The sequence below is a fragment of the Molothrus aeneus genome, chromosome 10 (genome assembly GCF_037042795.1).
Source record: "Molothrus aeneus isolate 106 chromosome 10, BPBGC_Maene_1.0, whole genome shotgun sequence".
NCBI classification, from domain to species: Eukaryota; Metazoa; Chordata; class Aves; order Passeriformes; family Icteridae; genus Molothrus; species Molothrus aeneus.
In genome coordinates, this window is record NC_089655.1 from 870,592 (window position 1) to 886,977 (window position 16,386).

The 16,386-nt window shown below is 45.1% G+C and overlaps 1 protein-coding gene across 2 annotated transcripts; it reads right to left on the reverse strand.

Moving 5' to 3' along the window:
• Positions 1-612: 612 nt before the first annotated feature.
• Positions 613-16,014, reverse strand: PLEKHB2 (pleckstrin homology domain containing B2). 2 transcript variants are annotated; one of them, XM_066556263.1, is made up of 8 exons: positions 15,955-16,014; positions 12,688-12,735; positions 11,916-12,068; positions 11,001-11,103; positions 10,065-10,104; positions 7,857-7,946; positions 6,631-6,742; positions 613-4,630 (listed from the first exon to the last, which is right to left on the reverse strand). In XM_066556263.1, the coding sequence occupies exons 2-8, from the start codon at positions 12,722-12,724 to the stop codon at positions 4,494-4,496; spliced, it is 672 nt and encodes a 223-aa protein (XP_066412360.1). In that variant the 5' UTR covers positions 12,725-12,735; positions 15,955-16,014; the 3' UTR covers positions 613-4,493. The 2 variants fall into 2 exon arrangements, with proteins under 2 accessions (XP_066412360.1, XP_066412361.1); XM_066556264.1 differs by lacking the exon at positions 15,955-16,014 and adding an exon at positions 15,860-15,881.
• Positions 16,015-16,386: the final 372 nt, after the last annotated feature.

Here is a 16,386-nt window from a genome sequence, read left to right on the forward strand (position 1 = left end):
CCTTCCCCAGTTTGGAGGCTAAAAACCCACCACCCCTCAGCAGTAAAAACAAAATGTGCACAAAGCAGGGATACTGTTTTACAAAATGTACTGTGCTCCTTTGGACTAGAAGTTTAATTCCCTGCAAACATGCAAGCTTGTTTGCCTTTAGGAGGCAGAGCTAGCTGTGGTCATTTAGTGTCTTTGTCAAAGCAAACTTATTGATTATACCCAACTGCTGTGAAGCAATTCATAAACAGGAAATATCAATACAGCAACCAGTAGCATTTTGCCCAGAGCAACATCTGTGCTCCAAGCAGCTTAGTCTAACACTAAACAGTACAAATCTGTTGATAACACAATGTCAAATGGTAAATCTGGATCAGTGTTGCATATATCCAAGAGTAAACATTTTTGAGTCAAAGCCTTCAACTCCATTAGAAAGAAATAGGTCTTAAGTCTAATCTTGGTATAGTGGTGTTAGTGGGGAGTTACTTTGCTGATTTCCCAGACCTTACATCATGCTTATTAAATGGTAACTGAGATGCCCAAGGTATGTCAGCCTGAGCTGTCTGCACTCCAACTAATTGAGAAGAGTTGAATAAAGGCTAGTAAACATGTAAGACAAAATAATTACACTAAATATGACTTTTATTGCTATGGTTATTTTGCTATAAATTAATAATGAGAATGAGGACATACAGTAAAAGCTGCAGTAAAGACAGGGAGTGCACAAGAACATAAAGGTTCTGGAGGGGAAACTTGTTGCATGCTACCCTCCATGACTTACACAGTCCTATGCTATGCTGAGGAGGAAAAGCACAAACACATCTGAGGAACATGGGTGTGAATTTTCTCCTCCACTCCACTTGCACAGCTGGTTCCATCAGCTACTGAATCTTCGCTGAAGAACAAAGTAAGCCAGGGTTGGATGACATGCAGGGTAGCTCCATCTGGACACTGCCCAGAACGTGCTTCAGCACTGGGGGAGGTGTGTCTTTGCTGGCAGTCAGTGCAGTTGTTCTGTACAGAAACTCTGCCCACCCCCTCCCTCCTCCCGAGTCCATAAACCTTTTCCACTCACTGGAAGAGACTAACTCTCCCTCAAATTCACACAAAAGGAGCCAACAGCTATGTTCTCACATGGAACCAAGAATAACCCTGGTTCACCTCTTTAATGTGGTCAGACTTATCAGAGAGCTGAGCATTCCCACCCCGCTCTCAGGAAGCCTGGCTCTGTCCATCCATAACTGTGAGCCCAACAGTAACAACTCCCAGATGAACATCTGGACTTGTGACCTCCTCTATTCTAAACAGACTGGCACTGCTGTACAACAGATTTATCCCTCCCTGAGAGTGTACACTGCACAAAAACAGTGCCACTGTGGTACATTGAACCTCCCACAGCTTTAGGGGGCTTAAGTGTTGGGCCCAAAGCAGGAATGTGTGCTTGAGTACTATGCAAATATAACTGGAATTATAGTCATGAATAGCACCATTCAGAAACAATCATTTCAATCTGCTTGGAAAATTATCTTGCCACCCCTGCTGCCTCTTCCCATCACTGGGGTATCAGTGGTCTGCAGAACCTGGCACAGCTGTCCCTCCAAGTCCCAGATCCCATCTCCAGCTCACAGCAGCACCCACACCAACTGCAGATATTTGAAGTGCAGAGAAAGGCTATTGAGTCACGACTGTGCATCCAGCCAGACATTCCTGTGCATCTGACCAAAGCTCTGCCCTGTTCTGAGCAACAGGAGACACAGGCACGAATTCAGGAAGCAAGTCTGAGCTTCAACAACCAGGGAACTTCAGGTGACAATCCCCCTGCTGCTGCTTTGTGCACCAGGATGTTGCCACCTCTGTCTCTGCAGTGAGATCAGAAAGGCTACAAGCACCTGCAGGGAGATAACTGTGCTCTTGATTTCAGGCTCTAGCACAAGTTTGTACACTTGCTTTCTGGGTTCTAAATGCCTGTGCTCCTGAGATAGAAAATACTTCATGATTTTTGTACAAAAGCAGCCTATTATTTCCAAGCTGAAACTACAATCTTTGGCTTCAATTTCAAGTGTGTTTTTCCATTGAGAAGTGTAAGGTTATTTTCTTAATGGAGAATTACTTCAAATTGAACTTTTAAAAAGATAATTTCTTTTGAATTTCAACCCAGGAATGTTTTACAATCAATGATCTTTATTTTATATACTTCACTTGAAGAAACTAGGAACCTAGACAGAGTTATCTCCTGAAAACACAAAGACATGTTCCCCTGCTGTGACTAACAGTCCTTCTGAAAAAAAAAAGCCCAAACCAAAACAAAAAACCCAGCTGATTCACTTTTTGTTATCCTTTCCCAATCATCAGGAAATTCAAATAAATCATATGATGCTCAGTGGTTTTATTCTCCCCTACTCCTTACAAGTTAAGAATCACAGAGGAAGAGGAGCAGATGCAGGCATTCTGCAGAACTCGCTATTGCAAAGCACAAACCAAAGAGCAGCACAGACCTGTAATCAAACTCACCTCTTAAAGGGCTTTTCAAAAGGGCAGACATGTTTGTCCACTTACATTCCATCCCTTTCTGACCTCAAGGTCTCTAAGAGAGCTTCAGTAGTGTACTGCAATTTCTTTTGGTTTGGATTAGCAATAGGACACTCTCCCTTTAGTCCTCTTTTGCACTTCCAGAATGTCCTTTCAGCACACCTGACTGGCTGAACACGTGCAGCTTGTGTTAACCTGTGAAAGGACATGCTTGCACACTGGGGTACAGCTCAGAGCCAGCCTCCTGAAGGCAGTTTACCTTCCCTGGACTAGGCCACTCTTAGTAAAGCAGCCACAATGACATCTGTCTGTTAACTCCAGTGATTCCACTTGCTTGAGTTAGTCCTAAGGCTCATGAAAGCCTAGTGCTTCCCCTGGCTGCTACCCAAACTCTTGTCCGGCACCTCTATTGCTTAAATAAGTAGGAAAGAACCAAGAGAATTTTAGGATGAAATAGAGAAGATTGGGACTTCAGCTAAATTTATATAGGGGCAAGTTCTCATCTATTTTCATCTTTCCTGACATGAAACCCTGTGAACCATAAGGAAATTAACCTTCTTCTAAATGGAAGCATAAGTAAGACTTAACATTAAAACAGTATGCAAATACAGGAAGCTAAGAGTGGAAGTATAAAAATAAGTCCTCTTACTATAAGAACTCAACTCAGGCACCCTGCCTCATTTACCTGAACAAGAAAGCCCATGCATTTCTTCAGAGCTTTCTTTCTCTGCCAAGCACAGCTCAGCACAGATTAGAACAGGCCATGTAACACACAAAACAGCTGCACTCCGGGGGACAGCACACTCTAGAGAAACCACACAGACAAGCAAAGCCAGACAGGTTCCTCGGAGTGTTTTTCTCAACAAGTCATGGAGGGAAGAGGAGACCTGCTGAATGTGAGGTGGAAATGTACATACAACAAACCCAGGCTCAGCTGTGCTCAATATTACTTGCAAATGAGGAACCTGGTTCAGCAAACCTTGGTGGCTGAGGCAGGCATCTTGTCCTAGCCCTGGCAAGGCAGCTGATATCAAAGTGCCTGTGTGCAAGGTCTGCTGGAGTTGCTTGTCTCTCCCCTCCTGTTCCTGCTGCAGAGGGGCTGGCAGGCCCAACAGAGCAAGGGCTGCTCAATTCCTTCTCCTCCTGCAGCCTCTGCAGAGCCATGGCAGTGAGGAGCAGAGACAATGGCTGGCTCCTAACAATGCAGCTGCTGCAGTGTCTGAGGCTGCTGCTCTGCAGACACCTGCAAAGCTAAAGATCCAGTACTTCCATCTGACCACATAAGAGTCATCCAGGATAAAGAGGGAGCTAGAACAACAAACACTGCTCTTCCTTGCCACTGGTCATTCACATTTCTGGGAGAATAAAAGAATTGAGGAGTGCTGCTGCTTCCTAGTGGTTTGCTCATACATTCTCAGAGACAACTTCACCTGGATGGTGTGAGAGGTAGGTACAGGGCTGCACCTAAGAAAACACACTACCATCTGCAGGCAAGTCTGAAAACAAAAAAAAACCCTCAAGCATGGCAGACTGTCTAATGCCAAGGAATCTCTGCCGAGCTCTATGTTTTTCCAGGGAATGTTTAAAAGCCAGTAGTATATGTACACTAATGCAGGACTCCCATTAACCTCTTGTTTGAATTAGATCTTAGACCCCTCCCCAAAAAGAATAATCTTTTTTCCTATGGTGTTTACAATAACAGTCTGTTCATAAAGCAGATGACTGCTACCACATCACATTGATCCTTATAATTCTGAACATCAGACCAGAATTCAAAAGCAGCACATGCCATTTCCAACCACTTAACTAAATGGTGCCTTTAAACTCTCATTAAGACAGTTAAGAATCAGTTATTAAGATGTCACTACTGAAAAATAACTATTGCATTTTTCAAAGTTTAACAGTAAACAACATTGCCAATATATTATTGCACACAATAGAGGGGTTTGGAACTACAGAGATAAGGAAAGGGTAATCTAGAAGACCCAAAAGAGTGATCCCAGAGCCATTCCAGTGGCTGCTCCAGCCAGCATGCCCAGTGCAAGGTCTCCATCGCTGTCACGGTAACGCTCTCGGATGATGACGTGGTTTGCAGGGGGCTGCCCATAAGGTCCTAGGAAATCAGAGGTTGTTGGGAGGAGAGCAAAAGAAATGTGTATCTTAATACCATACACTGCAATTTCAAAACAGGCTGTTCTTTCACCTTCTTCCTTCAAATGAATACTAATATTTTGTCAGCTGCACAGGTAGAATACATTTCTGCTTTGGATTCAGCCTCCACATTAATTAAATCCAAGGGCAATCCTAGCAACACTTCTAGCCCTGTAACAGCTTAATATCTGTGAGGAAAACTCATCACAAATGTAAAAGTGAACATTGTTCTGCAAAGAACCTATGAATTACTTGTATTCACTTTGTGGATTTAATGTAAGAAATGGGTCTAAAAATGATTCAGCCTTGATGTTAAGGCAAATAGTTTAGTTCTTCCCCCTTACCCCCTCCCCATGAAAAAATCTTTGCCAGGTCTCAAGCAGTCATTTGTCTGAAACTGTGCATCAGTTATTTACATTTACTGCCTACTGCAATTCAGCCTTCACATCCTGGATTGATCTGTGAGGTGGTGACAGCTGCTACATTTCTGTTCAGATGAAGGTTGGCCAGTAGTAAGAAATGAGCCTTGGACTCAAGAAGCCACTGACTGACCCCTGCTCTGAAACAGACTTGTAACAGCTTCACCTGTCATGTTTTCTGATTCAGCTCCTAGCTGCAAAGCAAACGTAACAGTACTCGTTTCCCTCCCAGACATTTCAGGGAGAGTAAATATTCTTGAAAATCTCACAATGGTGTTTTGTAACAGATTCTTAAGTAATCCAACTAAATACAACTCGGAAAGGCTTCCACTGACTCTGAACAATGCATGACTCTCTCCCCTGAGAAGGACTATGGCACTGCAGAGAAGGAGCAGCAGAGCTGAAAGGTACAGGGGTCAGTGAGGTGCTGTGGTGAATCTGAGCCCTAAGGTTTAGTTGCAGTGACCCTGGTGAAGGAAAACATTGAGCCTTGGTTACTGTGCCCAACCAGTAACCAGTATCTTAACACACTTGCAGACTGCTCAGGGGAGTTTGATGCTGCATTGTTATCATAAGGGTTTGGCCTGCTGGAAGTTTTTAAAAACAGTTCTTGGGTTTTTAAAAAGCCACTGCTTTTCAGAAACAACAGAACACATGTTCTTCTGTGTTTCAATATGTATCATTTGTATCTAAGACTTCAGTAACTTATATGGAGCAAACTTTAAAAGCTTTTAAGGCTGATGCACCTCCCTTATAACAAAAAATGGAAAAGGAAAAAGTGAAATAACCTGAAAAATGTCAAATGGAAAACAAAATCTCCCTCAAAACTGAAATAAAATGTTCTCAGGAGAGATTCTTGTTTGCAGAGTCAGATCATGAACAATTAGTTTTCTCATTTTTATTACTGTACAACTCTAAAGCCCCAGTTCTGTAGGACTGGGGCTCTGTGCAAAACTAACCCTAAATTAAGGTGACTGATTAAAAGCACACCCTACAGTTTTACTCTTTGCTTCCTGTTTTTGGGATTGAAAGCTATACAAACCTGAACAGAGCACCAGGAGATTTCATGTGGCTGAAATGCTGCAATTACAGCAATTCCAGCACACACAGGGATGGAACCAGGTACAACCTTGTTCTGGGAGTGGATTTACCATTGAAACTTGCATTTAAATAATTAAACTAAGTTTAAGAGCAGCAGATGAATGACAAGTTCCATCAATGCCCAATATGGAGTATTGAATCACAAAATCACATCTTCTTCTGGCTCTTATAAAATATGCTGTAGTTAGAGTATGCTTCAAAAGGAGTTTATAAAGCAATGTAACTATGCTGAGATCACATTGGGAAGGTTAAATTCCTTAATGCCAGTTTCACTGCACTGCCTTTGTTGTGAAAGGGTGAGTGGACTGGGTTCCAGTTGCAGGTCAGGTTTCTTTCTCCATGTACAGGAGTGGTGGCTGGTAAAGGATGGTGATTAATAGAGCTAAAGCCAGAAAGATTGCCTCAAGTAGCTTCTGTGGGAAGGTGAGGATGTGCTCATTACCTTGGTATGGATACTGATAGGGCACAGCATAAGCTTGTCCATTGGAGGCATAGAAGATCTGAGGGCCCGGGGGGTACGCGCCATTGTACTGATCATAGCCATAGCCATAAACCTGGGGAAATGAAAAAGGGCAGTTACACAGCTACACTCTGCTATGGATCCAGTCAAGAACACTGTTCAATTTGTCTTCATTTCTTTCACTAAAGTATCCAGGCTGTCCTGCTACAGCCAATCTACTCCCTGGAATGGATTCAGAACAGCTGCTTGCAAAAGAGGGCACTCCTAAGCAGCATCTGCTCTCTTCCTTTCCTCAACAGGCAACGGCAGAGGCAGGGCCTGGTTCATCAGGCAGAGGCACAGCAGCCCTGCCAGCTTCTCCTCTCTGCCTTCATGCCAACAACAGCTCTCTGGGGAGCTCAGAAGTGCCAGGAAGGCAGCAGCCAATCCCAAAAAACTCCAGCCAGCCCTCCAAGAGGGTACACTGCAAGCAAATGTCAGATTAAAGACAAATGCTCTAGAGCTGTATGCTTTAGAAGAATTTTTTTTCTCCAAAAGAGGAGGCTGCACAGAAGAAGCTCCCAGTACCACAACTCGTTTTTAACAAGAGTGAGAGGCTGGAGCAGATAGTGCAACAAGCAAGAGTGCTCCAAACTATCCCCTCACATATTACTGCACATCACTAAACACATCCAGAAATCCTCAACATATCCTGATTTGGTCCCAAAGCTGCTCCTTCACTGCAAAAGAACTGTGTATCCAGGAACTAGAGTTATTGTGTTGCTGTGACATCTTGGTACAACAAAATCCTTATGTGTTGAAAGTGGCAGCTCCAGTCACTACAGCCCATTTCTAAAACTTCTGATCTTACACCTTTCCAGCTCTTGCACAACACCAAAGTGTAGTTACACCTCCTTCTGTTAGAAGCTGCATGACCACTATACTTGAAGATCAGCCAGATAAATTCTGCCCTGTCTCTCAGAAGCTTTATTTTTCAAGTTCACTGAGCAGCCACCCCTTTATACCCTTTCCAATGAAACATGCCTCATTCTTTTTAAAGGAAATCCATCTCAAATAAGAGCAGCAATAGGCTGATAGTGCCTTACTCTCTGCTGTTGTAAAAACTTTAAAGGTGGGTGTAAGAATACAATGCAGCACTTTGTGAGTGCTTGAAGGAGGCTGCTCCTGCTGCCTCACTCATGTTAATGCTTCCTGACTGCAACTCTTACCTCAGGTGATGGTGTGGCATAAGCTGTGTAGGGAGGAGGGGCTGAGGAAATGGCTGTCTCATCATACATCACATCAGATCCCACGTAGCCCTAAACACCAAGGGGAGAGAGCAGTTATCACCTGTTCCTACAGACAGACAGTTAGAGCAGTCTAAGGATTAAAACTTAATGACCCCAAAGAGACAGTAACCTTTAGCCACACTGTGTGTTAAGAAAGCAGTGAGTTCCTTGAAAAGGCTGCAGAAAGAAAGGACCTGGAGACTGGGCCTGGGAGAATACAAATTCCTGATCAGCCACAGAAAGGAGCCATCAATTTTTTCCCTGTGTGTGTGCCACAGACATGCATATGTGTACATGCAAGCACCCTGGCTCCTCCCACCAGTCCAGAGCCTCAGATTTAGAAATTACCCTCCTGTTCATTTTCTGTCTTCAGATAAAGAAATCTTCACAACTAAGTTGGCTGGTTCCTGGCACCCTAGAGTTATTGTATCACCAAGTTCTGCAGAAGCAGGTAAAGGAAATAAATGCAGTAGCCAAAAATGGTACCTGAGGCAGAGGTGGTAACACTTGAGTCCATTTAGAATAAGTTCTCAAAGACAATTAAGATTTCTTACACTCCCTTTTATTCTTGTCCCTAATATCCAAAATCTACAGTGATGCTCTTATTCCCTTTTCCAAGGCAAAAGCCAGCTCCCATTCTTTAATTCACAAGGGAACATTTTAATAAATCAACAGCAAGTGTTGTATTATCTCTTGGACTGATGAAATCATGGCATTTGAGGACATAATATGGTTACATCCTAAGTCAAACTCATGGTGAAACATGAGTTTCACTGCTTGAAACACTGTTACTGTATGAAGTGGTATTTCCATCAGCTGAGAAATCTGCTCACATCTTAGCAGTAAATGTGTTCTGCCCTGCCACAGGGATCTTTGTACAAGCCATGCACAAGCCTGCAAACACCTGTAAATGATGCAGTTCTCAAAGCTAAGGTGATCACCCCACTATTCCAGGGAAATTAGGAGGCACTGCTGGATGCTTGGAAATTTTGAAAAGTGTGTCACACACCTACAGACTCAAACCCACATCCCAGTTAGTCCAAGTCTTCATTGGACACCTTTAATAGCTTTGGAAGATGTTAATTTATGTATCTACTTATGTAGAGGACTACCTGCTCTACTTTGAGTAGCCTTGGGGTCTGCCTTGGCTGACCAAGGTCAGCACTGCCACGTTCTGAGCCATCTATCAAGGCTGGCAGCAGTGTCAGAGGCATGAAAACAGCAGCTCCCATTTCCTGAAACCAGAAGCCACCATCTCACACACAGGTGGAATAAATCCCCTAAAACTGGAGCAGACAGACCATGAGTGTTGTGCCCTTTGCATGAGGACAAATCCCTGACTTCTCATTTAAGGCCACAGGCAGTGTAGCATGGCTGCAGTCAGAGCAGTCATGTCTGGGGTAGTTTTGCCATGACAAGTGTTTGCTTTGGGTATCTACAAATCTAAGTTATATCATCTGACAGATGCCCCAGTACAGTGGCAATGTTAATGTGACCCATCAGAAACTGAGATAAGCTTCTACAAAACACAGCCTTTCCCCTGGGCTGGTTCAGCCTAGTCATCCAAGGAAAGCTAGTGTTGCAGAGTATTCTGGAAGGCAGTCTAAAGGAAAAACAAATTGCAGAAAATGCTGAGGTAATACACTCCTCCTCAGCGTGCCTGCACTCCCCTCCAAGCATCTCACTCTTCCCCATGTCTCTGCCAAGAAGCATCCCACAGTGGGATGGATCTACATTAACAAACAGCTGCTGTGTAGTAAGCTTCCTTTAGCACTGCACCCACCTGGGAGGCAACAATCACTAGGGGTGAAAAGTTCATTTTTGCTGGTTGCAGAAGATTTGCTTGTTGCCCACAGCCTCAGTGCCCACAGACCAACTTTCCAAATATTCACTTCCACCCAGAGAAATCATTCCCTAAAATAATTATTTTCCACACAGCATGTATTTGCCTGGACTTGGCTGCAAGGATGTGTCTGTGATCCAGAGAATCATTCTTCTCCCCACCAACAAGCTTTACTATCATGCTCATGACCCTGTTTTTCTCTAGCAGAGAAGGATGGAACATGATTTCAGAACTCAACTGCTGGACCACACATAACACTGATGTGCTGCTTCTCTATCACTATAAAGTCTAGGTAGGACACTCACTGTGTTTGTTCTGGCATCCTGGAGAGCAATTTTCCATGCCCTGCAAAAAAACCCCATTGGTTAGTGGAACACTGATAAAAATTAATGCCACCTTTTTCTTTCAGGTCAATCAAACAAACAAGGTAAGCAACTAGAGGTACTGCAGGAGCAGAGTTTTAGGTACTGCATGTTGTCAAAGCCTAATGAGACACTCAAATGAATGCACCAAACTGTTACACCAAGACTAAGAAATAATTACTTTCTTTGCAGAGCTGAGAAAGAACAAGGAGGAACAAGAGGAGGAATGGATGCAGTTTTGGAGGTCCTTGCTGCAAGCACAACAGGTAGGAAATCCGCAGTCATGCTCAGGATGAGGTAATGGGATGCACCCCAGCAGAACAGCTCATCTGTGCTGGTTAGAGCAGGGGCCTTGCTGCTGCTGCAGTTCCCAGGAGGCAGGAACACCTCACCCAGCTCCTGCCCTGCCACAGCCTGGGAGCATGCTCAATGGAACACACTTCTTGCAAAACAGTGATTAAAGGAGTTATCTAATTCTACACAGCCCAGCTCAGCTGAGAGTTCACAATAATGGAATATTCCTCCTATTGTTACTGGGATGTCCTTGGGCTAATGCCACATCATGTGCTCTTGAAGAATGGCAAAAGCTTAAAAAAATCTGTTTAGCAAGTCTTGCATTGATCATATTCATCAGATTCCTTTACTCCTCCTCACCCTTCAGTGTTTTCAGTGACTTAACTTGTAGTTAGTTTGCATGAGCTAGACAACTTCTAGGAGATATATTGGGGTTTTTGTCACTGAAAACCTGCTTTCATTTGCTTGAAAACTTTCTTAAAATATTTTTCTGGAAGTTAGAAGGGAGGAAAATAACTAGGGAGGGAGATAAAGAAGGATAAAAGAGGGAGAAGCAGCAAAAGCATTATTCTCTGACTGTCTTACAGGCAGTCATCTGCACTCTCTGCACAGAGGTTGACTGTCTTCCCATCACGGCAAACAATCTGCAGTAAACAGTCTCTCTGCTTCCCCTCTGGAGGCTGGAAATCTGAGTGAGAAAAACAGACATGAGTTATGAGTATAAACAGCACTACATGAGCACATGGACAAGAAAGGAGTCAGTTTAAGCAAGTCTGGACAAAATAAACTAGGGCCACTTGTAGCTGCCTTCCGTGGCATCAGAGCCCCAGAAGGAAATAACCTGTTCTTACTCCTCAGAGTGTCCTGAAAGTAAGCAGCTCTGAACACCTTCCCTACAAAATGCAAGTGTCTCACAGCAGAACCAATCCATACTTAGCAATGGTACTGTCCAGCACTTGTGTCCCTCCCTTGTGTCAGCACCAAGTGGAGCACTAACAAATGCCAGAAGTGAACTTAGGAAAAACATCTGCTGAGGTTTCCTATTTCCAGCCCTGCCTCTCTGTCCACCCAGCACTGTGGTTACACCAGGAAAGCTCTGTATCAGACACACAGCCCTGCTGAGGTTTCCCATTTCCAGCCCTGCCTCTCTGTCCACCCAGCACTGTGGTTACACCAGGAAAGCTCTGTATCAGACACACAGTGTGCTGGGAACATCCCATCCTCCTGCAGCATGGTACACTGTCCTCCCTGAGTTTTAACAGGAACTATTAAACCCTAACCTAACCTATCACATGGTGATACCATGCCCTGGATATCTCCAAAGCAATTTAGGAGTTGGTGGGGTTGAGTTTTTTTGGAAGGTGGGGGATTCAAGACCAGTGAAGCTGCACACACTTTGGACACGTTTACATCTGCAGTAGTGCTGTGTGTGGTGTGCTGGGTGGCACTGAAGCTGTAAAGAATCTCTGGATACACAAATCCTGAAGGTTTCATTATTACCTCGACATTCATTCCCCACTCTGAGGTTGATGCAGTGGATTCTCATGTGGATTTTATCTTCCAGATCACGGCGACTTTGATCATCATAGAATATTAAGCGGCCATCAGACCACAGATCAAACCAGTTCTTCTTCCAACGCCGTAAAATAGTACCTTAAAAATCACACAGTCACTTTTGAGGGCACATATTGGGAAATATTTCTGTCCTAAAGTTAATAAAAATAAACCAAGAAATCCTTCACAGTTGCCCAAAACAACATTCTAAAGTGCCAAGCAAAATCCTGTATTACAACATCCCCACTTGGGAACATTAGAGACTTGGGTGCCATATTTTATCTAGGATTCAAAGCAAAACTGGTTTTATTTTAAGTGCATAACCTGATGCTTGTGTTCTAACTTGCTGCAGGAACAAGCAGAGGGCATGATTAATTGAAAGACACTAAGCTGAGGTGTCAGGTAAAGTGTCCAAGTCCCCACTTACACAGTACTAATTACAGAGCAGCATCTGAAGCTGAATGCCAGTCAGACACCTCAGATATATTTATATCCTGTTTCCCACTGGAGCACCCAAAGGTCATGTGGGAATGTCATCACAACACGTCATTATGTGACGTGTCCTTAAAGTAAAAAGGGAAAAAACCCAACAAAAACAACCCACAGAACTACTTCTTTTAAGAAAACCTGGGAATTACTCCAACATCAGCTGCTGCGATGTTTTCTGAAGAAATCCCAGTGAACAGGGAGAGAAGGAAGAGAAAGACCCATGACTTACTTTGCCGGAGCAGCCATCCACTCTTCACAAATGCCATTGCTGCTTAATCTAGTGGGCAGAAGAGGGAGGGGGAGGGGGGAGAAAAGCAGTTTTCAGTATTTCACAATAACACATTAAAAAGAGGCAGCTCAGTACCATCTATCAGAGCTGCATGTACCCAGCTCACGTTGCAGAGACGCAGCAGATCCCAGCTGAAGACACTCAGTAAGCACAACTGGTGCTGTAGGACGTAACAAAGGTGCAACTGCTGTGATCCAGCGTGACTGTCAGAGACCACCTTGATGTTTAACTGGCTAACAAAACCCTCCTGGGGCTGCTCTTAGAAAATGGGGAAGAGACAGACTGCAATGACTGCTTCCTGACTCACCAGCAGTTCCTTTAAAGTCCTCTCTGCATACGTGTACATCCTGTATTCTGCAGTCTCAAGTTACCAAGCACTTCTACCTGCCTCTCTTTTTTTTTTCTGTACTTCCTCTTCTGTGTTTTTCATTCACTGGCTCAAAGTCCAGTCAAAACAAAAGCTGAAACAGTTTCATCTTAAACAGGAAGGAGAAAGCTGTTTTTATGGCTTGTATTTCTTTCAAATCATTGCTAGCTCACTCTAAGAATTAAAGTAAGTAAAAGATGAGCCCATAAAGTAAGATTTTAAGTTCTCCTCAGCTTTTAAATGAAGCTTGAAATAGCATGGCAAGGACTATGTGTTAAATTCAAGTCATCACATGTGGCATTAAGTACTCGGCCACTGCATTCTGGTTTATGAGCATGCTGAAAAAAAGACATCAAACATGGGATATATTGGAAAATGAGGTTTTATTTTACAGCCTAATGGTGTTCTGATTATTGTTTTAAAAGAGATTATAAAAACTCAACTGTCCAGATGCAATTGAACTAGAAAAGGAAGAACAGAAGCATTTTAAGCCTCCCCTGAGAAGGTTACTTTTAAGAAATTATTTGTGGGGCCTGTAAGAGAGACAGATATGAGAGACAGAAATGATACTGAAACCTAACAAAGAACAAGTAATTCTACTTGTGGCAGCATAAAGGGGGGGCATGAGGGGGCAAAAGGTGGCATAGTAGATTTGGTAAACAGAGGAACTTTTCCCAGACAAACCTCAGAAGAATGTGTTTAAAGCTGAGGAGAAGAGAGAAAAAGAAGAGTTTTGTAATCTTCTAGCAAAATATGAAGTTACTAAGGATCCATACTAAGGATCAAGTAGTAGCTGTGTCCTCTTCAGATTACTGGGCAAATACTGAAGCACACAAGATATAACCATCAGGATTTCATATTTAAGGAATGCCACTTCCTGCACAGGCTTGGATACAATGGTGAGAACCACGGCAGGTAAAGTCTGTACTACAGAATAAACCTCTTATTCTTGACTTTTGTACCAGCTTGCTGGGAAAAGAAAGATTCTGCTGAGAGCCCACTTCTGAAAAGGAGCGCCAGACTCCTGTCCTGCTTTAATTGTGGCCACTTGGTCCTGCTCTGGGGTCTGAGCATGCTCTTGTCACCCCTATCCAGAAATAGAAGCCAGTTAATTCTTCCAAAGTAACAAAGCAGTACAAAGGACCCAAGGCTCATTCTGTCACCACCCCAACACAGGCTTCTCTCCTCTTGATTCTCCTTTACAAGCAAACAGTCTACTTGCTCTTCATTTTCACAGAAATGAGTGTCTCTAACGGTGTTTCCATGTCTTCCAGTTTGCCCAATAAGGTGAAATCACTATTTCTGGAGGCTGTTTCCCAGTCTACAAGCCAAAAAAGAATTTGCATGAACTTCAGTTCTGCTGCAAGTGCTAGGCTAGGCCCCGGAATGTTGTTGCTACCTTTAAACCAACTCTGTTACACAATAGCATAATTAGATTTAACTTAGACACAAAAAGGGGAAGAACCAAAGAAGAAAACCTCTCTCTTGACAAATTGAGTTTTGCCTGTGATTACAGCACAAAGAACAGCTCACAAAGTCTCACATTCAGAATGTTTCAGAGCTGTCTAAAGCTACAAGAGCAAACGGGGCTTCAGCAGCTGTACAGCACCTTGCATGTAACCTCCAAAGCAGCAAATACCCTTTCCCAATTCAGAGTTTAAGTGCCCAAAACGTCAGCTCTGGAAAGAGAGCAAGGAATCACACAGAAAAATCTGTCAGCACTTAAAGTAGGAGGTGCAAAAACAATTAGATATTCTTCCTTGTCCTTTTTAAGCACAAGGGCTCATTTGAAGTCCTCTACAGTATTCACAGTCCTCCTACATGATGTTTAAAAGTGTATTTGCAGAGCTAGAAGATAGCCTAGCAAGATCAGCTGCATCTGAATAGTATTTGCTTGTTAAACCAGCCCAGTGCCATCAACATGAAAAATGGGATTTAACCAAACATAAATTAATAACAAAAATAAAATTAATAAATTTATTAATGAATTCATAATAAAAATAAAAATAACCAATATGAATAAAAGTGTATTGGTGACTGAAATCTAAGAATAGTAGCACTCTAAACTGAACTTGAGTTAGGAGTAGATGCAGCAAAGGAGTGGGACAATTCCTTTCTGCTCCCTGGAACAGCAGTTTTCTGCACGGAATATAATGTGGAATATCCAACAGTCTGTTCCAGTCCCTTTCCTGATAAAACACACTTTAAAATAAATCAAGTGTTTCTCCCTGCAGCTTGTAGTCCCTAGCTGAGCTAGCAGCGGGCCCGGCCCTGCACTCCGTGTCCATGGGCGGGCTGGGACAGCAGCGGCAGCCCCGGAGCTGAGCGGGCGGTGAGCAGCAGTGCCCGCACACTGCCCAGGTTACTTTACCCTCCGTACCGGGGCAGAGCACAGGAAGCACGGTGCTTAAACGTAACTCTGCCCGGCCCCTCCCGCTCCCAACAGCGCAAGTTTTCTATTCCTGGAGCTGCCTGGCTCCGGCCCAGCTGCACAGGCCCTTTCCCCGGAGCCGTCTGTGCTCTCCGAGCCAGTTCCCGGCGCTGCGGCTCCGTCCCAACCCTGCCCGGCGGTGCTCGCTCCCCCCGGGACAGCCCCACGGCAGCCCCGGCCCTCCGCGCCTCTGCCCGCCGGGGAGCGGCCTGGACTGGCCCGGCCTGGGCTGCCCCAAGAGCAGTGTCTCGCCCTCCCCGCCGCCAACAGCCGGGTCCCGGCGCCGCTCCCGGCCGGGCTCGCGCCCCGCTGACCTTGGCGGGGCTGGCGGTGGTCAGGCCGCCCGCCGGAGCCGGCCCCCTTGGCCCCCTCCCCGCCGGCCCTGCCCCAGCCCGGCCGCCGGCCGTACCTGCCGCTCCCCGCGCCCGCCGCCGGCCCCGCTCCGCCCGCGGGCAGCGCCAGCCCCGCCTGACGTCAGCCGCGCCACAGCGCCCGGCCCGCATGGAGCCCGCACGGAGCCGCGGGGAGCGCGCCCGGCCCGCACGGAGCCCGCACGGAGCCGCGGGGAGCGCGCCCGGAGCCCGCACGGCTCGGTCCGCTGGGGAAGGCTGAGCCGGGACACTGACCCCGTCCCGTTAATGCCTTCCCCCGGCCGGCGCCACACGCGCTTTGCCGGCGCTTTAAATCCATCGCCTCTGCCCGGGCCGGCGGCTGGCACAGGGGAGGCCTCACGGCACTAAGCGGTTCTTTCCACAGGCTTTTTCTTTTCCGCCACAGTTTCTGATGTCACAGAGAGCGGCAGAGGCCCTGTTCAGGCAGGCCCGCAGTAGCGGGGGCCGGG

Coding starts and splice junctions, on each gene's coding strand:
- PLEKHB2 (XM_066556263.1), bottom strand. CDS start 12,724: ATGGCATTTGTGAAGAGTGGATGGCTGCTCCGGCAAA. Junction 7,947..10,064: donor AGGATGCCAGAACAAACACA/GTGAGTGTCCTA, acceptor CTTGGTGTTTAG/GGCTACGTGGGATCTGATGT. Junction 4,631..6,630: donor CTATCAGTATCCATACCAAG/GTAATGAGCACA, acceptor CTGATTTCCTAG/GACCTTATGGGCAGCCCCCT.